Source organism: Trichoderma citrinoviride (genome assembly GCF_003025115.1).
Source record: "Trichoderma citrinoviride strain TUCIM 6016 unplaced genomic scaffold BBK36scaffold_2, whole genome shotgun sequence".
In the NCBI taxonomy this organism is placed as follows: Eukaryota; Fungi; Ascomycota; class Sordariomycetes; order Hypocreales; family Hypocreaceae; genus Trichoderma; species Trichoderma citrinoviride.
The window spans coordinates 2,227,899-2,250,107 of record NW_020194710.1 but is presented as its reverse complement, the minus strand read 5'-3'; the positions used below and the strand labels follow the sequence as shown (position 1 = coordinate 2,250,107).

The following is a 22,209-nucleotide window of genomic DNA, read 5'->3' as shown; positions in this document are numbered from 1 at the left end:
ATCGCCCGGTACTGAGGCTCAATTGCGCGGCAAGAACCCAGGTTGATCGGTTGCGCAACTGCGATATCCCCTCGAACCGAACCCCGAATACGAACGGCGGGACATAGCAAGTGCAGGACGGCGACGACAAAGCAGAAGGAGAAAGACGGCCGAAAGAGAGAAAAGAAGGAGATCGTGAAGCACTCCCACAAACCGAAGTGAAAGCAAACGGCCAAGGACAACACAGAATCCATCCATCAAGCACGGCGTTCCACCCTCCGCCAAACCGCCACCATGTCAATCTTCTTCTCAACCCCCGTCGACATCGACATCGTCCTCGATGACCCCGACAACCGCACCATGGTCGACGTCAAGCTCGACAAGAACCGCCGCGAAAAGGCGCCCCTGTACATGGACGGCGAGTCCGTCAAGGGCGCCGTGACGGTCCGCCCCAAGGACGGCAAGCGCCTCGAGCACACGGGCATCAAGGTCCAGTTCATCGGCACGATAGGTACGCACCTCAACCACTATGACCAGAGCCCCGGCCCCACGCGCGGCGGCAGCCGTCGTTCTTCCTCCTCCCTCGCCGGCCTCCTGACGCCCTCGTGGAGCGCGCCCGCCATCCGCCTGGGCCTGCAGCAGCAGCGTCGGCACCACCTTACTGACGGGCTGGTAGAAATGTTCTTTGACCGCGGCAACCACTACGAGTTCCTCTCGCTCAACCAGGAGCTCGCCGCGCCGGGGGAGCTGCAGCACCCGCAGACGTTTGACTTCAACTTCAAGAACGTCGAGAAGCAGTACGAGTCGTACAACGGCATCAACGTCAAGCTCCGCTACTTTGTCCGCGTCACCGTCTCGCGCCGCATGGCCGACGTGATCCGCGAAAAGGACATTTGGGTCTACAGCTACCGCATCCCCCCGGAGATGAACAGCTCCATCAAGATGGACGTCGGCATCGAGGACTGCCTGCACATCGAGTTCGAGTACAGCAAGAGCAAGTACCACCTCAAGGACGTCATCGTCGGCCGCATCTACTTCTTGCTCGTCCGGCTCAAGATCAAGCACATGGAGTTGTCCATCATCAGGCGGGAGACGACGGGCGCCGCGCCCAACCAGTACAACGAGAGCGAGACGCTGGTGCGCTTTGAGATTATGGACGGGTCGCCATCAAGGGGCGAGACGATACCAATCCGGCTCTTTCTTGGCGGCTTTGATCTGACGCCCACCTTCCGAGACGTGAACAAGAAGTTTTCCACGCGGTATTATCTCAGTCTCGTTCTCATTGACGAAGGCAAGCCGTTCCCCATGAATGACTATCTCATAGATGCGTCTTTTACTGACTCTATCTCTGCATGAAGACGCCCGACGATACTTTAAGCAGTCGGAAATTATCCTCTACCGCCAGGCCCCCGACACACCTGCTGTCCAAGGCATCCAAGGCGTGCCTCCTCCTACCGAGAACAGAGTCGCCGCTATTCAGGCGTGAGGGCCGAAAGAGTTCAAGTTCTAACTTCCCTCGGATAAATCGTTGAACCAGTTTCTGAATTCTCCTCAGCCATATCATCCCATCACTAATCTGCTCTTCTCATTTCTAGCGTTAGGGGGAGGGGGCTTGTTCTTTTTTTTTCCCCTTTCCTTACTCAAAACTACCTTACTTGGCGTTTTACGGAAGATGAGCCGTCTGTATGTCTGTCTGTTTTTTCTCGATTCTGTACGAAACATGTGTTGTTGTAGATGATATATAGGTGCATAAAGTACAGCGTCTTGCCCTTTTGCAACGGCACGGGTTGAATCACGAAGTGAGTCTTCAAGAAGATTTGCCTATATAAGCCGGTTTGATCACCCTCTCCTGAGATGTCAACTTGAGGATAAATGAACGATGGGGACCATCAGTGATGCTCGAAGAACTAAGAGTTGTTTATTCAATCTTTTACCCCCTCTAAGGATGTCAAACTCATATGACCCTTACTTCGCGTCCTCTCGCCCGCCGACATACCCTATACAGTACGAAACAGCAGCTGATGGAGTAAAAAGGCACAAGAACCTACTACTATAAGTAGGGGACATGGCTCGCGGTGTATACTGTACTTCCCTGCATTACGCTCATTGCGTTTCTTTCAACTGTGTCAAGCCCAAGTGCCTCAAAGGGTCCTGTATCTTGTTTAATCAGTACTTATATAGCAAGCTCAGGCCGTCCGTATAGACTCTTGAGGAGACTTCAATCTCCGTCCCAGAAGTTAACAATAAACAAACAAATTAACAAACAAGATAGAGCAAAAGTCCCTGTTCATCTACATGTCAGACATTTTCTACTAGACCTGCATTTTCGTCTAGAAATGCTTAATTCATCCATACCCATCTCTCCTTCATCCTAGCCCGTTCTCCCCCCCCTTTTCACCAAGGTACATAACAAAAGAAAATAATGCCATTCCTCCAAGATACATAACACACAGCTCATGAAATATCCATTACATCACCCGCCTCAAACCCAAACTGGTTATTCTGAATCGCCGCAATCCGATCCAGCTCATCCTGGTACTGCTTCCGAATGTCCGCCAGCGAAACGACCTTGCGCTTGGCAACGCCGTTGTCCCCCTCGGGCACGCCCTCGTCAAAGATCCACGCCTGCTTGGCGTCGACGCAGCTCAGCGCGTTGATGAGCAGCAGGTACTGCCTCGTCACCGGCGTGTCGAGCACGTCCTCGCCCGCGATCTGGTCGCCCTCGCCGGCCAGCCTCAGCTTCTGGATCTTGTCGAGGATGACGGACGCGGCGCCCCGGTAGTTGTTGTGCTTGATCCGCCACGAGTACAGCACCTGGTGGTAGGGGAACGCGTGCATGACGTCCATGATGGTCTTGCAGCGCAGCGACAGGATGTCGTCCACCTCCTGCTGCATCCCGGGGAACGGCAGCGTCACCAGCTCCGAGTTGTGATACGTCTCGCACATCTTATCCACGAGTTTCCGCAAGTTGTAGTGCCGCAGGGCTTCGTCCTTCATCGACAGCAGCGTTGTGTGGGCCAGCTCGAACTGGGACGTGGCCAACGCCGCGTTGAAGAGGCGGCTCAGCATGTCTGTCTTGATGCTGGCGTTTTCTGGCTTGCTCCCGATGAACTGCATGGATAACCGAGCAAACTCGACCACATAGGAATATGCTCTCTGCTTCTCAAACAGGGCAACAATGTGTGAGTAGTACTGGGCCATTCCGCTGTTCAAAAGGTTCCACTCCGTGTCGTCAAGCAGACCGCTGCTATGGCGCTCGAGCTCAACCGTTGTGCTACCTGTGACGGGGATTAGCTTAGGCTCAATGCATCAGAGACTCTCATCCCAGAACTTACCCATCCCGACAGCTGCCTTTCTGAATTTGAAAGACGCCGACTCAAAGTCTTTCAACGCCAACAAGACCCGGCCGTGAATGTAGATGGAAAAGGGATTTTGGTCGCAAAACGGTTCAAGGTCCAGTGCCAGATCCGCTCTGTCGCGCTTGACGAGGGAGCACTGTATGAGTGACGGGGACACCTCGATATCGCCATTGGGTGAGCAGAGGTTGGTAACGAGATCGGTGATGCAGATTGCGAGCGACTCGCCCGGCAGCCCCTGCAAGCCCAGTAAATGGCCGACGTTGGCTTCCAGTGCGGTCACCACCTGGACATCCTCTCCTCTTTTTGTTAGAGAAGATAGGCTGTGCTCGGGTAGCGGAATGGCCAGTTCGGTCTGGGAAAGCCACTTGAGAAGCTCCAGCCTCTTCAATATCGCGAGGAGCTGTCGGAAGACGGTCCCGACATCAATCCTGTTGTGGAGGATCTCTTCTTCCGAGTCAAACTCATACTCCATATGGACGAGGAGAATGAGCTGACTGAAGCATACTTTCCATTGCAGGGCAATGTTGTCTTGCGCCGCCGTCATGACGAGCTTCCTGCCAAACTCCGTCAGGGGATGGTTGGGGCTTCGGCTCCTGTCGTCCAACGGCGTGACTATGAGGCCGAGCACCTTTCGATAGAGCTCGTTGGTCACGGCTGCAAAGTTGGTGTCCAGCGTCTCCACCACCTGCTGGGCGTCTTCCTCTGTGATGCCTCGCCAGAAGCCGGCCTTGTCTGAGAAGTACTGTATCCGCTGGATATCTGTCTTAGAGGATTCTCCAAACAGCTCATGCCTCAGCGCAGCAGTGCACGTCTGCACCACATTGTCCGGGAACCCTTCCACCAGCGTTAATCCGGCACCGATCAAGTCAGCTTGCCTCACCGATCCTTGATCCGGCGTGGCTATGTTGTGATAGAGTCGTTCCAGGTGACTGCATTCCCGGACGGAAGATATGAGATCCGCACACACCACCCAAACCATGTCGGCATCCGCATCAAAGGCCATGCCGATAGCCTCTCCTCGCTGCTTATCGAGCTCATTCAGCAACCGGTAGAACCTCCTCCACTGGGTCTCGCTAGACGATCGGAACTGCTCGTAGTCCATCTCGCCCATTGATCCGCGATCCAGCGTTGCAGTGGAACCCAGGACCGAGCAAATTGACTCAGCCAGGCCACGCCCCTTGTTGTTCTCCCTTGGAGCGCCCAAGCCACGCTCATATATGGCAAGCGCAGCTTCGAGAGTCGCTTTGGTAAACCTCCCTGGCTGCAGAATCATCTGCAGCCACTTCTCCGTGACATCAGTGGGGTCGCAGGGACCCGACGTCTGTACAGAAAGACTTCGCTGCTCGGAATATACGCCGTCCCAGCTATCCTCCCACGACTGCGCCATATTCTTCCGATCAAGCTCCAATCGCTGAACTCGGTATGTCATGTTGTTCTTCCAAAGGGTCCACAAGCTGATTTGACCTTCCTCTGAGGAGGCCAGCACGAAGTCGGCCAACGTCCAGATATCCGAAGATGACGGGGTGACTGGGATTAGCGAGCACTTGGAGAAGAGATCCTCAATGACAACGTTATGGGCATCCTTGGCGGTTATCTTCCAAAACTTAAACTCCCCAGGGCCAATGGGCGAGTAAGTCGCACAGATTCTCTGGCCGCGAGTCCGGCCAACAATCCTGAGGAGATTCGACTGTGCCGGGTCAATCGACCACTTGCCCAGCTCCTGAGGCGGCCTCTCCACGTTCAACATGTCCAGTGTCTGCAGAATCTGCCCGTCGTTGGCATTCCAGATACGGATTCGGTGGTCGAGGCAAACGGTGACTGCGAACAGGCAGTTGTCGAGCCCAAAGTCGGAGATGTCGATGGATGTCGCGGTGCTGTATTCCATGTTGGCCTTTCCGTACCTGATGGTGTGTTTACCGTGGAACGGCAAGAGACTCCGTAGATTCTGCGCCCATCCCTGGACGTTGAAGAAGGATTCTTTCCACAGCGCAGTCGATACTACCCAGAAAAAAAAGTTAGACGTGTGCCATTAGACAAGAACGGTTTTATCCTCCCAACGTACCATCGTCTCCCTTCTGCCTGTCGAACCGAATCATGCCGCCATCATTGACCGTAACAAGAAGCGTATTGGCCGACACAGCCACCATGCGATGAGGATACTTGAAGCTGAGACCAGCCGGCGACTGGACCTTGCAGATATCGGGCAGCCCAGCATCCACGGCGCCTCGCCTCTTGAAGAGGTCCGGCCGCAGGGTGAAGGTGTACAGGTAGCAAGCCTGATCCAGCACATGCACGCACAGCGCATCGTGCTCCTCCGGGTCCGAAAACACCACGCATCCCTGCTGGATGGGCGCCGTGAAGTGGAAGTTGATGATGAGGGACGCATCGGCCGCCTTGTCCTTCTTGCTGACGTCCACCGCGCGGATGCTCAGCAGCGTGCCATCCTCCAGCACCCTCCACAGGAAGTTGCGCGGCGAGTCGTGCCATTTCCGCCTGTAAATCGACGCCGCGGTGGCCAGGTTCTTCAATCGAAAGGTCGTCTCGTCCTCGGCATCGTGCGACAGCTTGGGCCTGCCTCTGCTGCCTGAGCCAGCGGGCACTCGGATGGTGACGACGGAGGACGGGGAGGGAGGTTCGAGGTTCAAGCGGGTCTCTTTGAAGAGATACTGGAGATCACTTGAATCCATCGCGCCTCCCTGAAGCGCATGAGGCGATGCAGCTTGTGTGGATTGAACGGAGTGGCGGGCGAGGGAATGGCGCTTCGTTCTTTTTTTCCTTGGTTTCCTCTGGTGGTTGGTGATGCTCGAGTTTGGTCGCGTTAGAAGGGCAGCAGAATTTCTGTTTCGATTTCGACGTCGCGCTGCGCTAGCCCGATTGGGAAATCAACTCAGATTCACTGTTGCAGGCATTTGGTGCATTGCAGTGGTGGTACGAATAGAGACGAAAGATAGAATTAGAGAAGAATTATGGGATTTGCAGAGAAGTAAAATCATTGAGATTGTAAGAGTTCAGTTTCTCATCTATGCGTACGCGTGACTCCATGCAATCATGCATCTATGCGTCCATCCATCATTCCCCCCCTTCCACTTTATACCTCCCGGTAGCAAACATAAAACAACGTACAAGCAACCAACCATAGAGCAAAACGCCAGAAAAAAAAAGAAAAAAAAAAAATAACCATATACCTTCTCCATATGACTCCAGTTCTTCTTTTTGTTCTTCATTTCTCATTCGTCACAAAGTTCCCCATTATTCGTTCAGTCCTTCTCCTTCTCCATGTCCTTTGGCGCCGGATCACCAATGCCATCCTCGCCAATGGCAAACAGCGTGTCACTCTCCGGCAGACAAGGACTGTCGTAAATCTTGGCAATTCGAGTCTCTCCGCGTCCCTTCTTCAGGCTGATTCGAGTTGTGCTGGCATGGGCAATGATGTTGCCGCCGATGGGCTTCTTCGGGTCAGGGTTGAACATGGCACTCGGTCCACCGTCGACCTGCGCGACAACCTGGTTGGTGATGACAACAGCAATGCCAAACTCGTCTGCAAGCCGCTGCAGGGTTCTCATGAATTTGGCCAAATGCGTCTGACGGTTCGATAGCTCGCCTCGGCCGGTAAAGTCCGTTCGGTAGAGCGAAGTGGCGCTGTCGACGATGAGCAGCGAAAACCTCGTCTCGCACATCATGGCCGCTGCCTGGTTCAGCAGCTGGAGCTGATGGTCTGAGTTGTACGCCCTCGCATACGCAACGTTGTCCAGGACTTCTTCCCCGGACAGGCCAAATCGATTGGCAACGGCCAGCAGTCGGACGGGTCGAAAGGTACCCTCGGTATCAATGTACAGACATTTGCCTTCGCCGCCGCCCATGTCGAAAGGCAGCTGGCACGTCACAGCCAGAGTGTGGCAGATCTGACTCTTGCCTGTCCTAAACTCCCCAAACAGCTCGGTAACGGAGCCGGTTTCTATACCTCCAGCTAGAAGAGTGTCCAGGTTCTTGGATCCAGTGGTGATGGAGATGAGTTCACTCCGCCGCTGGTGCATCTCAGTGGCTGTCGTGAACCCCATGGGCACAAGTTTTGAAGCTTTGGCTACATTAGAGTGCATCTTCAATCCAAATCGGGCGATGCATTCAACATACCTTCAGCCAAGATCTTGGTCGCCTTCTGCTCTGAAATGCCCTTGATCTGCTCCAGCACCCTGCGCGGGGTGTAAGCCACCGACTCGACGGTGTTGAACCCGCCATCAACGACGAGTTGGATGTCACGCTTTGTCAATCCAGCAACTCCCTGATAATTGCATCAAAGATCATTATCAGCACAAGCCTCAAGAACTCGACCAGCGCCATCGTCCTACCTCCAGAGCAGAGAGCGGCGTGGGCGCACCAGGGCCAGTCATGCCGCCCTCTTCGGCCACCTGGTTCTCCTCATCATACTCGTCACTCATTCTGACGGCCTGAAATAATCAAGTTGCTCACACAACGAAAGAAAAAGCACAGAGATACGCTCTGCAGGGATTTTAAAGGACGCAGCAGCCACCGTTAGGCAGAAATGAGGCGAAAGGCACGAGGATGTTGACAAGCAAGGCGCGGGTCGACGCGTCGAGTCGGGCTTAGCAGGGGAATAGGCTGACGCCAGATCACGTGTCTCCGCAATTGATTTCTAAGGCAATTAAAAGCTGTGGAGAGAGAACAGGCACCTATCAGACTATCGCGCAGTCATCAACTTCACTTTGGTCACCTTGAGAAGAATTGCACGTGGATTAAAGAGCGTATAACTCTTACTCAATTCTCTCTGTATTCGTCATGCTATCGAAAAGCGAGCCGGTTTCAAACAAGCTCAGTCGACGAGTCCAGTTGAACGAATCGCAGATGGTGTTCGTGGGCCAACCAGAAGCTGACTTACATATCAATGAATGAACAGGTTCGAATCAGCTGGTGCTTTGGCGGGTTATGTTGCGAAGCTGGACTGGTCATCCACATACACAAATCAGACTTGACTCTGCTCGAGCTCTGGCGTGATTTTGTAAGAGACTCCAGAAACTGCATGCAAATGCAAATAACTGTAGTAACAGGCTAAAACAGTTGCATTGTCTGATGTGAGTGGCGCGCATAGCACAGCTACACCAAAGTTCCACATCCCGGGTTTCCTTTATTTATCCATATATTAAATCTCTAAGCATCTTGCCTTTATAGTTACATCCGTTGCGACTTAGTGAAAGACTGAGAAGCAGCCTATAAGGTTATACAGACGACTTGCATGGCGCTGGGCTTTCTAGGTGGTAATTTAGGCAATACTCGCTCCTCGTTGCGAAACCTAGCAACGATATGGTGAATCCATGGTCTCGACGGAATCAGAACTGCCTTAAATAGCATATAAACCTCCAGCTTCCCCCAGGATGAAAATGGCTCCCTTTACTAGGAGTAGACTTCGAGACAGACTCGAGCAGTTGACTTTCCTCCTCACTGCTTCGCCATGAAGGTTTCCCGTGTCGTTGCCCTCGTCCTAGGGGCCGTCATCCCTGCCCATGCCGCCTTCACATGGAAGAACGTCAAGCTCGGCGGCGGCGGCGGCTTCGTCCCCGGCATCGTCTTCCATCCCAAGACAAAAGGCGTAGCATATGCGCGGACGGACATTGGCGGGCTGTACCGCCTCAACGCCGACGATTCATGGACCGCCGTCACGGATGGAATCGCTGATAACGCCGGTTGGCACAACTGGGGCATAGACGCCCTTGCGCTTGATCCGCAGGACGATCAAAAGGTGTATGCCGCAGTCGGCATGTATACGAACAGCTGGTTCGTGCAGCTCCCCAACATCAGAACCAAAAGGTTGACAACATATGAGCCGCTGACACGTCCATGTATATACATATATAGGGACCCCAGCAACGGAGCCATCATCCGCTCGTCAGACCGCGGCGCTACGTGGTCCTTCAGCAACTTGCCCTTCAAAGTCGGGGGCAACATGCCAGGACGCGGAGCGGGAGAGCGTCTGGCTGTGGACCCGGCCAACTCCAACATCATCTACTTTGGTGCTCGGTCAGGAAACGGCCTCTGGAAGTCCACCGACGGCGGCGTCACCTTTTCCAAGGTCTCGTCGTTCACGGCAACCGGGACGTACATACCAGACCCAACCGACTCGAGCGGCTACAACAGCGATAAGCAGGGGCTCATGTGGGTGACATTCGACTCAACCAGCAGCACGACCGGGGGAGCCACGTCTCGCATCTTTGTTGGCACGGCTGATAACATCACCGCCTCGGTCTACGTGAGCACCAATGCCGGCTCCACGTGGAGCGCTGTGCCTGGACAGCCGGGAAGATACTTTCCTCACAAGGCCAAACTGCAGCCAGCAGAGAAGGCGTTGTATCTGACGTATTCCGATGGCACAGGGCCGTATGACGGAACGAGCGGCTCGGTATGGAGGTACGATATCACAGCTGGGACTTGGAAGGATATCACTCCGGTCTCTGGATCGGATCTGTACTTTGGCTTTGGCGGTCTTGGTCTTGATTTGCAGAAGCCGGGAACCCTTGTTGTTGCCTCCCTGAACTCTTGGTGGCCAGACGCTCAGCTGTTCCGGTCCATCGACTCTGGGACGACGTGGAGCCCCATCTGGGCGTGGGCGAGCTATCCGACGGAGACGTATTACTACAGCATCTCGGTAAGCCATTCTTGACGAATTGGTTCGGATGACATACTGATTATGCTTCTAGACCCCCAAAGCTCCGTGGATCAAGAACAACTTTATCGATGTGACCAGCGAGTCGCCCTCTGACGGACTCATCAAGCGCCTGGGCTGGATGATTGAGTCGCTCGAGATCGACCCGACCGACAGCAACCACTGGCTCTACGGAACCGGCATGACAATCTTCGGCGGCCACGACCTGACGAACTGGGACACAAAACACAACGTGTCCATCCAGTCGCTGGCGGACGGCATCGAAGAATTCTCCGTCCAGGACCTGGCCTCTGCCCCCGGCGGAAGCGAGTTGTTGGCAGCAGTAGGAGACGACAACGGCTTCACCTTTCCGACCAAGAACGACCTCGGTACCTCGCCGCAGACGGTCTGGGCAACTCCCACATGGGCCACCTCTTCTAGCGTCGACTACGCCGGCAACTCGGTCAAGAGCGTCGTCCGCGTCGGCAACACCGCCGGCACGCAGCAGGTCGCCATCTCGTCCGACGGCGGCGCGACCTGGAGCATCGACTACGCGGCCGACACCTCCATGAACGGCGGCACCGTGGCGTACTCGGCCGACGGCGACACGATCCTGTGGTCGACCGCCTCGTCTGGCGTGCAGCGCTCGCAGTTCCAGGGCAGCTTTGCCGCCGTCTCCAGCCTGCCCGCCGGCGCCGTCATCGCCTCGGACAAGAAGACCAACACCCTCTTCTACGCCGGCTCCGGATCGACCTTTTACGTCAGCAAGGACACCGGCAGCAGCTTCACGGCCGGGCCCAAGCTGGGCGGCGCGGGTGCCATTCGGGACATTGCCGCCCATCCGACAACCGCGGGCACCTTGTACGTCTCTACCGACGTGGGCATCTTCCGCTCCACAGACTCGGGCACGACCTTTACCCAAGTTTCCACCGCTGTGACAAACACGTACCAAATTGCCCTTGGTGTCGGCTCCGGCTCGAACTGGAATCTGTATGCCTTTGGGACCGGTCCGTCAGGGGCTCGCCTCTACGCCAGTGGAGACAACGGCGCCTCCTGGACGGACATTCAAGGCTCCCAAGGCTTCGGCTCCATCGACAGCAACAAGGTCGCCGGCAGCGGCAGCGTCGCCGGGCAAGTATACGTGGGCACCAACGGCCGGGGCGTGTTTTATGCTCAGGGAACGGTCAGCGGCGGCACAGGTGGCGCAAGTTCCTCCTCGACCAAGCCGAGCAGCAGCGCCTCTTCCGCCAGGACGAGCACCACGCTGAGGTCGAGCGTTGTGTCTACGACCCGGGCTTCGACTGTGACATCGACGAGGACCAGCTCCTCGGCCGGGCCTACAGGTACAGGGCTCGCCGGTCACTATGCTCAGTGCGGAGGGATCGGGTGGACTGGGCCGACGAAATGTGTGGCGCCGTATACCTGCCAGAAGCAGAATGACTGTGAGTTGCCACCTTCTCCATGATAGGAACAGAATCCCCCTTACTGACTTGTTCGTAACAGATTACTCCCAATGTGTTTGATGCTTGGAATCACATTGATAGATATATTCATGGATAGCTCAAGCATAAGAATTACCATCACAGTAGCATGAACCAGTCAAATATCAAGAAAGATTGAATTGAAAGATCGTCTATTGATCCCAGGTCCTATATATCATATCCCCCCCAACTCCCTGATGCCAAATCCCAGAAGAGCAAAAAAAGACAAGCAAATCATATGCTGATCCCGAGTATGTCCGTAGCATTATTATACCCATTTGCCAAATCAAGAAGTTCCCAAGTCCTTCCATTGGTCGTTTCACAAGAAAGATTTGCAGATCGATCCGATCTTCGTCTTTTAGTTGATCACGATGCGATGAGCCTCATGCTTCTTCGCCTTGGGCACGACAATGCTCAGGATGCCGTCTCTGAAGCTCGCGCTGACGCCGTCGTAGTCCACCAGCGTGGGGAAGTGGAAGCTGCGCGAAAACTCGCCGATGCTGCGCTCCGTGAGCCAGTACTTGGCCCTGTCGACGGGCTGCTTCTTCTCTTCAGGCTTCTTCTCCTCCGTGGTGACGACTTCGTAGCCTGACTCGCGCTCGCTGGCCTCGTCCTCGTCCTCCACGGTAGCCTTGTACGAGTTCCTCCGCGAAGAAGAAGAAGAAGCCTCTTCTCCCTCTGCCTTCTCAGTCACGCTCTTAGTGGAGGCAGTTGTTTCAGTCGGTGATGTGCCGGCCGTGTAGGTGCGCTCCGACTTGCCGCGCACGAGCAGCGTCTGGGGATCCGAGAACTCGATGTGGACGGCCTCCTTGGCGACGCCAGGGAGCTCGCCGTGCAGCTCGTAGGCGGTCTCGGTCTCGCGGACGTCGAACTTGGGCTGCCACTGGGGGAGCTGCACCTGCTGTTGCTGCTGCTGCTGGCGGCGGGGTGCTGCCGATGATGAAGATGATGACTTGCCGTTCTGGCGGCTGTAGGTGTCAAAGTCGTCGAGGAGGCGGAAGAGAGGCGTGAAGGAGGTGGAGGAGGACTCGGTGGGGTGGTAAAAGGTGCGAGGGTGGAAGTGGAACGCCATTGTAGTGGTTGTTTGTTTGGTTTGAGGGTTTGGAGAAGCAGTGGTCAGGTTGGTAGTCGGAGAGTTGTGTCTAGATGGAGAGAGTTGTGGCGTTGATAGTTTGTTTGTTTGAGTGTTTGCTTGCTTGTTGTTGCTGAGTTGATGCTCTGATGAGGATCCCAGATTCACTGCTCCTCGGTCCTGACACGACACTTTATAGCTAGCAAACACCGCGATTCATCACCAACCTCCAGGCAGGACAAGCTGACGAACTCAGGCATTCTAGATATCAGACGAAGCTACTAGCATCTACCATTCACTGCTATTGTTACTGAACTGCGCTTCATAATGCAGCTGACAGTTGGAAGCTGGAAGCCGTTGCAGAATCGCAAGCGCCCTGCGAGGTGCATCTGGTAGGCACTAGAAGGTTCCACAGCATATACCGGTACCTTACTCAAGCTAAGGTAGAGGTAAGCAGGGGGGTAATGTTCATCCAAGCAACAACCCTTTCCTCATCTTCCCGAAACAAAACAAAAAACGACGTCAAAATCACAGTATAAATTCGCACATTTCTTGAAATAAACGTGTAATTGTGATTCGATGCTATGATTGCTATAAAAAGCAGCAATCACAAAGTTCGAAGCTGTCCTCCATTACATGTACCTCAATTCAACCAGACGTCATCCCGCGACCGATGACATCAAGTGGAAGTACCTGCAGTACCTCCCAGCAGGTACCCCGTTAGAAAAGCCTCCCCCGCTGTCAAGCCCCATTGTGGCTCCTCGGGAAACCCTCTTCCTTTCCTTGGAAGCTGGAAAACAAACGGGAAAAAAAACCACAACTGACATGTGGCGCAAGACGCCACTCTCATCATCAGAACCAGCCACATCCCAAGCCACCCCATACGAATTGGACCCTTACCTTACAGGTTAAGGCAACTCCAGTTAATGGCCAAGGAACGAACGAATGATGGCATCTCCGGGCATGGGGTTTTGGCCATGACGATGGAAGCAGTCGAAACACTTCGATTGAAATTCACGAGGGACAGAGAGTGTCTCTAGTGATTCCCGTCACGCCATCGGGCACCCCGGCCACGGCTGATGCACCCTCTACCATGACAGCCTTCCACGGCATCAGGGACATATACTTTTTGGCCAAGTTTAGTGGCGAGTACTTAGACGATTCTGGCAACAGGCGTGAACCAGATGCCCGTCCAGCGTCAAATCTTGTAAATCAAAGATCAGGCTTCCCAGGGCTCTGTATTTTCCCATACTGCCATGGTAGCAAGGGCAAGGAGCTGCGTAACAGACGGTGCAGGAGACGTCCATGTTCTTACCGTAGAGAAACCAGCTCGTTCATGCTAATCACAATGCTGAATACCGAACAATGCCGCAGGCAAAGGTGCGCTTTGGTAGTAATCCATATGAAATTGACCACACATATAACATATTAAAAGCCATCGTAATATACCCAAAGACAGAGATAACCACAAATGATGTTCCTAGCCGCCTGTCCTTCTTCGTTGACCTGATATTCATCGCTTTCGGCTCCCATCATCGTGTAAACATAGTTCCAGAAACCGTGGATATAAGTACAGGGCAAAACTTGCGTAAACTTTTTTCCTGGAAGAAGAACCAGGGTGCCAGAGAAGGCAAGCAAGGACAAGTACGAAGACAGTAGAGGGTAGAGGACCGAGAGGCAACGGGCAAGGCAAGCCTATTGTGCATGTGCATACGATCCCATCTGTTGATACCTGGGCATCGCACCAGCCGGCAGCCTCCCACCTGCCGTCGACCCGGATCCTTGTGAAGTGTTGAAAAGACCGATGAGCCTTTGCCCGACAGAAGGCTCGATCTCTGTACCATCTCGCGCAATCTTGACCTCTCGGTTGGAGTTCCAGGGGTTTCGTAATCCCCGGATCCGATGAAAGGGAAGACGAGACGTCGACAGCCACTCAACTCTGAACGGCTTTCCCCACGATCTTTCCTCCTCCTCCTCCTCCTCTCCGTTCAAGGCGCCGTCTGTCCCGTTGGTAACGCTGGCATTGTGATCGACGACTTTTTCAGAGTCATCTTGATACACCTCCCAGAAAATCGTTCCCCTAGTTGGATCATGGAGGATCCTACCCTTGGGGACATATTCAGTCGCGTCCGTGAGAATCTCTTTCGTGAGATCCGAATCGTTCGTCGATCGTTGCACCGGTGCAAATTTGATGGTCGAATCTAGAGATGGGCTGAACTCGGAAATCATTCGTGCATACCCAAAGTACTCTCCAGACTTGTTGGCTGAGAATATCAAGTATACATTGTTACATTGCTTTTTTTCACGTGTTAGCAGACGAAGATGGCATCGGGTATGTGACATGATCCAGCTTCCTCACCTTGAACGCGTCGTTCAGCGTTTCTTCATTGTGAGACTGCGTTGCCCAGACACCAGTCCGTACACTAAGCTCAAGGTCGTCAACTGTCAGACTCTTCAGAATGAAGAATCTGTCATGGTGCTTTGCCACCGCGTCAGGCACGGTAACTGCCGAGTCTTCTTCACCGTCGGTAGTAGCGGGCGAGCTCACGCCGTCGACTTTGACGGCCGAGTTACTTGCTGCTTGACTAGTCGGTCTGGAAGAGTTGCTTGGGCCCAACGCCGGCCCCGTCGGCGGAGATGGGCCAGAACTGCCGTCGAGTTCATTCTTTCGTAGCCTGCTGACAAGACGTACAGACTGGAATCTGGACTCGTGCAGTTTGACTTGCGCAGCAATGCAAGAAGCCTCGTCTTTGAAATTGGCAAACGCGCAGTTGCTCTTGGCAATCAAGAACAGGGATTCGAGTCCGTTTGTCTCCTTCGAAACGTGGCGTACGAGGGTCATAAGGTCGGTTTGAGGTGGCAGATTTCCGATCCAGACAGCATTTCCTGTACGAATGACACAGTCAGCCACTGATCCCAGTTGACGAGACACGATGAAAGGATAGAGCCCGCAAAGGCATAGGACAACAGGCAAGGGCTGGGGAGGGGTGCCGCCTACCAGTCTGACGAGGCTTACGCGACGAGTGTCGAGCAGAGTTTTTCTGCTCCTCCAGGTTGACTGTTATGCATATTTCTCAGTGCCTATTGACCACGAGGGGGTAAGGAAAGGGGCTTTTGAAGAGTTTTACCATGAGTAGGCTTCTTCTGAGATGGATAAGGCAGTGGCAAACCATCCGACGATTGGTTAGGGGTTAAGGGCCCTGTCGACACGCGTTGGCCAATCTCTGCGCGAGGATGCTGTTGGCCCGAGGTGAGGACCGGTTGCACATTGGGCATCTGGACGGGATACGGAGCCGTCTGGGGATAGTAATATTGCGTGGGCGGGTGTCCCATAGGTACCGGATTTGGGTAATATGCCACGTTTTGCCTCTGCAGCATCGCCGCGTTTACCTGACCGACAGGCAAATGGCCACCGCCATAGTACGGCGAGATATGCTGGGCTTGTGGCACATAGTAGCCCGGAGGCACCATGGAAATCGGTGAATGTCCGGTGTACTGAGGAATCGGCGGCATGTGAGGAGCCATGGGCGGTGGCAGCCCAGCAGCGTATCTTGGCTGATGGACTCCTCTCTGGTACTGAACGTGATGGTAGTTGTCCATGGGGAGGGCATTCGCCAGAGAGGCCATATTGTAGGGGCCTTGGCGGTGGAAGAATGTCGACGACGGGGCCTGCCCGTGTAGGGGAGGCGATGGATACTGTGAGACTGCCGGATGGTTGAGCAGGCCATGGTGATTGTCGAGCCTCGGAGTCAACCGCTCATGGTCCTGACTCTGAGGCACTGCACGCCCCTTGGTCGCCCCGTCTGGCACGATGGGCTCGACGTTCCCCGTCCCAGCGTCGGAGGGGGGTGAATCGTCGCCCATTGAAGAGGGTTTGAATGCTGGGCCCGAGTCTAGGCTGGTCTGGATGTGCCTGATATTCGAGTCCGCCGGCACGAGTATTTTTATGCTTTTGGTGTAGCCGACTACAAGGGGGTTTGGTTGGGGAGAGTTGTGTGTCCGAGGAGCAGAGCTGAATAATCTTTCGTCTAGCCCAGATAATCTCGTCGAAGCCTCAATTGCGGATAAGGCCCGAAGTTTTTCATATGCAAGGAGCTGTATCTTTGCATACTCCGAAAGGAGAGAGAGAGCCTAACCTTCGCCACGAATGAAAGCCCTCCGAAGGACGCGGCCACTAGAGAGCAAACCTTACACCACTGCTTCGGATCTCGAGGCAGTGGCAACGTAGAGCCCGTTCTCCGAATGATAGAGTCGAAGTATCCGGCGTTGACAGTAGGGCTGCTGACTTTACAGGTGACGTGAACCCAGAGCTAAATGCCCTCAGGGGTGCAGAAGAACACGATTTGCCTCTGGGGCGGAGCGACAAGGAAGGGCCAGCCCGGTCTGGGGAAATCAGTGACTCGGATAATGCACCTTATGCGACTGCTGTAGGAGGATTGTGCCTGTGGCAGGGGTGATAATACCCTATAGGGGTTTCTGTCCTTTTTTTTGGCGAGATAATGCGCAAGTTGGACAGCCCAGAGCCGGCAGTTCCCTCTTGGAGAACCCACTTTGGTGGGAGAAGCTGGTGATGACTGGCAGCAGCTCTGTGCCGCTAGGTTGAAAGAGAAACTCTCAAGGCAGGTTGCCGGTTCGTTCTAGAAAGAAGCCTGCCTCTGACGGCCGGGAACAGTTCGATGGCAGGTGACTGATTCGACACTCATGGAAAGCAATGGCTGCTAGCCATGTCAGATCGAGCCAAGTGACCGGGTCAAACTCAACATACCAGGTGCAAAAGGCGCGTATCCTTTGGCGGCGGCGGCTCAGCTTGCTCGGGTAGGTCGTAGCTTTGAACTGGAAGGAAAAGGGAGCAGCGGAGCTAATCGCTTCACACCCTTTGCTACTCACGCCTGCGGATCATTGCACGACAAGTCAGTGCTAAAATTGTCTACACCAGTCGGTGAGCAGCAGCCGGGCTCTCAGATTCACCACTCACCAGTCAGAGAACCGTATGAGCAGACAGCGAACGATGGGTCTCGCGGCAAGTAGGCGAAGGGCGCCTAGAGATGCAGCCTTGCAAGTCACCCCCTTCGACGAGGGATGGGTCGTTGGACTCAGGCAAAGCCCGATGAAGATCAAGGGCTGGAGAAGATCTCGACCAATCTCTGCTTGTACAGCTGAATATACCGACCGACAACGACGATCCGGTTATACCAGGGGCGACGAATCGAAGGAGACAAGAGGCAACTCAGGCTCCAGAGCTACAGTTGCCCTGCCCGATTTGTCCTGTCGGGGTGTTTTGTCAGACCAAGGGGGTGTATTCCAAGCAAGTGCCTTTCAAGAAGGAAATGACAACTGCATAGTACATACGGTGCCTGGTTTGAAAACGGTTTCCTGTTTGTTTCCAATGGCTTAACGCCAGAAAGTTGCCTTGCTTTGTAGCTGAAGATATCGCCTCAACGGGCAAACCGGCGGTATCACAGGCTTCCGGCACAGTGTAGCTCAGGTTGAAAGTACAAGCAAAAGCACGAACCAAGGGCAGGAAGCTCTTGGGAAATCAGACGTACCTGGGTACCTCGTACTTGTACTCGGCTTGAACAACCCTACCTTGACCTGGTGGTCGACCAATGTCTAGACCGAATCAACTGTGGAAGCGGAGATTTGCATAGCCCCTGGTCAGACTAAACGTAGCCAAGGCACAGAGCTGCCAACATTTCCGGTACAAACCTTCTCTGGCTTCGTCAGCAGGGAAAGATGTACAGAGAAAGCTAAGTGGCTTATCTGCATGAATTCTTGCGATGGATATGGAGTCTCAGCGAGGTGGCGTTGGGCTTGACAGAGCGACGACCTGCATGTGCTAGAGGTCGGTAGCCAAGTGCCTAGCTTTGCTATTCTGTTGAGTCGGAGTTGCCTATACACCCCGTCTCCCAGCACGTTCATAGAATCAGGACGGCGTAAATCGTACGGCATAGCTTGTTCAAGAGGCGCCGTGTGAGAGAGGAAGGGCGCCCTGGGGGCGTGTGGACAAGGATGGAGCTAGCCATGGAGCATGGAGCCCGCGAGAAACCGGCAGGGGCAAGCAGACAGCAAAGGTCGCCACATCGATAGGTACCAGCAATGATAGGTACAGAAGCAACAAGCCATTATGTACATACAGACAAGCAAAAGCTCGAACGCCGGTTGGCCAGCCAGCTGCGAACTGAACCCTGGCACTAACATCTGAAAGTGTGGCGGACGGGTGGGCAGCCCTTGCGAAATCAGACGCCTCAGTCGCACGAGGTTAAAACAAACCGGAAACCGGGAACCGCATGTGGCTTTCCCTGGCCTGGTTCGCCACCGCAAAGCTATGTCACGATCCGTGGCTAGCCATAGCAGACGAACCTGACGAAAAGCATCACTCTGCCATCAGTCAAGGTGAAGCTCTTGTCTTCGTCTCAGTTGCCGCTAGCCCTTCTGTGTAATGTGATGCCACTGGTTCAGCGTCGTCAGCATTTTCACACCCATCCATCAATCATGGCTACGTGTTCAGCTTTTTTTCGGAGCAATCGGCTGGCCAGAGACTCGCTGTATAGACGGGCAGAATCAAAAGCAGGCCTGGAGCAGCTCTCCACAACAACCTCGCAGCCCACGGGTTCACCGAAACGGGTCGGGGCCGGTCGGTCTAAAAAACGTAAAGCCCATGGCATAGTACCAAATAGCTTCAGCGATGCCCGAGTTATGGCCTTTTTTTTGCCTTTTCCCCTTCCTTTTCATCCAGATTCACATGGTGCGCCACTTGGGGCACAGGCATAGCATTGGCCATGAAGCCATTCTGGATCCAGCGCGCTTATGGATTGAAATGAAACAAAGGCCCCTCGTCCGCATCCACCGATGGGTAGTTTGCCCGTATAGCGTGATTGTGGCTCGGATCGGCAAGACGTAGCATCGCTCTTGGACGTGCTCCGGAATAGCTTCATGTTTCGTGACGAGCTGCCGTGTAAATCTCGATTTCTCCGTCTTTCTCCTTCATTCTGGCCCAGCATCGATCACGAGCCATGGGTACATGTACGCATGCGCAAGGCAGGGCTAGCGATGCAGCCCACTTCCAACTCGCCCGGGCCCTCTGTAATCCGTGCCGGTCGCTGCCTTGTACAGAGAATCAACGGCTCCCGCATCCGCTAGGCTCCGGAGGGCGCTTCTGACGGCGCCAGTAAGAAGCAGGATCTGCGTCGAAGTATTGCTTGTGCGAGGTGAAGCAGCTCGACGACGGCGTCTGGCGCGTTGAAGGCCGCGCCAGCAATGGCAAGTTGTTGGTTCGCGGTCCATGGAATCCGTCGATCACTTTCCATCTCTGCTGCTGCCGGCCCACCCCTCTCACGTCCCGGCCTTGTACCTTCGCGGCCAAGCCTCCCTGACGCAAGGGTGTGAAGCCCATCCCGCGACCTAAGATACCTTAATCGACCGCCTGGGCTGGTCACACACCATGGGCATTGGCCTGCGGGAGGGGCATGGGCGCCTTGCCATGCCTCAATTGATAACGAGCATGGGGAAATGCTGGTTTTTGGTTTCTCGATGCCGCCAGTATCGAATTTTGCGCAGTTCCCCATCGACCGGCAATTGGGCCTGTCCTTGCAGCGCGGGCCGTTGCTGCGCTCGCCTTGACGGCAGCGCCTGGGGCAGCCGACCTGCTCTCTCTTTAGCTGTCACAAGCCAAGGCCGGTACCTGCGCAGAAGCAGAATTTCCAGATTTCCCAGCAGCGTCCAGCGCTGATAGTCGGCAATGGCTCTGAGGCCACAGAGGGCTGGATTCCCTGAGGCGCTTTCCCCGCGAACACCGCCACCCTGGCTTGGACCCTTGAGCTGGACCCTGGCTATGAAGTCAGAGGCACCAAAGCGGACGGGGCGAAAAAGCAGGTTCTCGCCAAACCTTGACCCCTCGTTTAAGCTGTGCCCACGCAACCACGGCCGACGCGTAGCGCAGCCCATACCCGTTCTTGCATCCATTTCCCATCTCCATACACATCTCCATCTCCCACTCCACAACCAACATCCAGGAACGGGTTCCCTGGGAGTACAGGTACATCGTAGACTGTCCACACTCGGTATGTCGTCTCAGCACGGATGTCCGCTTGCCAAGTACTTCGTACCTGGCCTAGCAGTGCTATTTGGTAGTTAGTAGGAGTTCGGCAAACGCTACTCCCCATAGGGCATTGCTTTGGTGCCTTTTTTCTTAGCAAGTCGAGACGAGGGCGGATGTGTTGCTCCGGGTGAGGCCATTCGGAAGACGCACGGATTTCAAAAGCGCTCCGTGGCTTCGCTGGAGAAGCCTGTCGAGGTGCACAAGCAGCGGTACCACTCGCACAGCGACACCCCGACGAGGAGACGCGCGCCAGTGCCCAGGGCTGCAGGCTGGCGGCCGTCCGTGGCTCGTGTGCATTAGCGGATGCGCATGGCCCCGTTGCCGCATCTGCGTCGACATGCGCAAATGCCATCTCTTGTGCGAAGCAGACATCGTCGATTCGCACGTCCACGGCGACGGTGACAGTTGCAGGAGGAGAGACAAGGCTGGGGCTGCCACCGCTATCGTGGACGCTTATCCAGCTTGCTGCTGCAAGGGCGCCGATCTTGCCTGGCTTGGGATTAACTTGAACTGCTGCTCGCGCTCTACAAGGCAGGAACTGCTCGGACGGCCAGTCAGCACCTGCATCCGCGTCGAAGCTGGTGCTGGCAATGACGACATCGCTTTCCTTGGATGGCAAACCTGCTTGCTCGTCACGCTGCCTGTCAGGTGCTGGCCTCTCCTGAACATTCACAGATTCGTCTGCTGTCGAGCATCTTGCATCTCTCCATCTGCTCGATTACATACTCCCCGCATTGTGTGACGTAGCCTGTTGACTTTGCTCCAACCTCTTCTTCCCTCCGTTTCCTTTCCATCTTCTGTCGTCTCCATTACACGATCTGCATCAAGCTCGGGACAGCAGCTGCCCGAGATCAGAGCCTCGGAGTGAGGGCTGAAGCGACTCCATGACGCCACTAACTCGCGATCAAGGCTGTCAGATTGCAAATGCTTGTGTCTCATCGTCCTGATCGCTGGGGGTCCTTCAGGGCTTCCGGCATGTCTCGGCCCCTCAACGGACAGTGTACTATTATGTACGAAGTGAAGTAGGCTCGCCAGCCATCGCTGCCAGTTGAATTATTACTGATTCCTTCTTCTCTTCATAATTCCATCATACGGACCTCGCCTGGATCACTTCAGTTACTCGTCACTTTTAGATCGACAATACCTCTCACGCTCGGTCGCAGCTCGATTCTTCGTGGTGGCGAAGTGTCCGCGGTTGCAGTTTCGCCCGGGTCCGACAGCTTTCGAATACGCAACACAAGCTTGACAAGATTGCTTCTCACAGCACGTAGGCGCGAACGGTCGATCGTCATGTTGACCCAACGCGGATAAGACCATCCAGGAACGTCGTTTTCATACGCTGAAGCTTTGGGAGGCCTGCCGGGAGAAGCCTGAGGCGATTCCCATCTTGCACGCCACAACAGCTGCATTGCCAGCTCAGCTTATCGTTACAAAGTGCGATCACACTGCGAGTAGCATATCTGCCCAGTAAACAGTGAGGCCGGCAGAAGCGTGTCATCCCTACCTGCCTCCTGGCTTGTCTATCCCTTCTTCAAGCGCCTAGTGCCAAATGAGCGATGCGTACGAAA

General features: G+C 54.7%; 6 protein-coding genes across 6 annotated transcripts; 2 read left to right on the top strand and 4 right to left on the bottom strand.

The window, feature by feature from the left end:
* Positions 1-273: 273 nt before the first annotated feature.
* BBK36DRAFT_1164265 (vacuolar sorting protein) lies at positions 274-1,465 on the top strand (the record flags this gene model as incomplete). Its single annotated transcript, XM_024894628.1, has 2 exons — positions 274-1,249; positions 1,338-1,465. The coding sequence occupies 2 exons, from the start codon at positions 274-276 to the stop codon at positions 1,463-1,465; spliced, it is 1,104 nt and encodes a 367-aa protein (XP_024753243.1).
* Positions 1,466-2,433: 968 nt separating this feature from the next.
* On the bottom strand, positions 2,434-6,025 carry BBK36DRAFT_17273 (hypothetical protein; the record flags this gene model as incomplete). The annotated part of the gene is made up of 3 exons (XM_024897839.1): positions 2,434-3,257; positions 3,315-5,336; positions 5,401-6,025. 3 exons carry the CDS (start codon positions 6,023-6,025, stop codon positions 2,434-2,436), a joined length of 3,471 nt encoding a protein of 1,156 aa, XP_024753242.1.
* A 2,777-nt stretch (positions 6,026-8,802) lies between these two features.
* BBK36DRAFT_1156470 (carbohydrate-binding module family 1 protein) lies at positions 8,803-11,513 on the top strand (the record flags this gene model as incomplete). Its single annotated transcript, XM_024893929.1, has 4 exons — positions 8,803-9,125; positions 9,207-9,993; positions 10,046-11,432; positions 11,494-11,513. 4 exons carry the CDS (start codon positions 8,803-8,805, stop codon positions 11,511-11,513), a joined length of 2,517 nt encoding a protein of 838 aa, XP_024753241.1.
* Positions 11,514-11,829: 316 nt separating this feature from the next.
* On the bottom strand, positions 11,830-12,543 carry BBK36DRAFT_1156469 (HSP20-like chaperone; the record flags this gene model as incomplete). The annotated part of the gene is made up of 1 exon (XM_024893928.1): positions 11,830-12,543. The coding sequence occupies one exon, from the start codon at positions 12,541-12,543 to the stop codon at positions 11,830-11,832; it is 714 nt and encodes a 237-aa protein (XP_024753240.1).
* Positions 12,544-14,238: 1,695 nt separating this feature from the next.
* On the bottom strand, positions 14,239-16,407 carry BBK36DRAFT_1110553 (hypothetical protein; the record flags this gene model as incomplete). Its single annotated transcript, XM_024889599.1, has 4 exons — positions 14,239-14,838; positions 14,903-15,429; positions 15,542-15,601; positions 15,672-16,407. The coding sequence occupies 4 exons, from the start codon at positions 16,405-16,407 to the stop codon at positions 14,239-14,241; spliced, it is 1,923 nt and encodes a 640-aa protein (XP_024753239.1).
* A 3,621-nt stretch (positions 16,408-20,028) lies between these two features.
* BBK36DRAFT_1138330 (hypothetical protein) lies at positions 20,029-21,435 on the bottom strand (the record flags this gene model as incomplete). Its single annotated transcript, XM_024893235.1, has 5 exons — positions 20,029-20,428; positions 20,490-20,590; positions 20,649-20,662; positions 20,792-21,336; positions 21,368-21,435. 5 exons carry the CDS (start codon positions 21,433-21,435, stop codon positions 20,029-20,031), a joined length of 1,128 nt encoding a protein of 375 aa, XP_024753238.1.
* Positions 21,436-22,209: the final 774 nt, after the last annotated feature.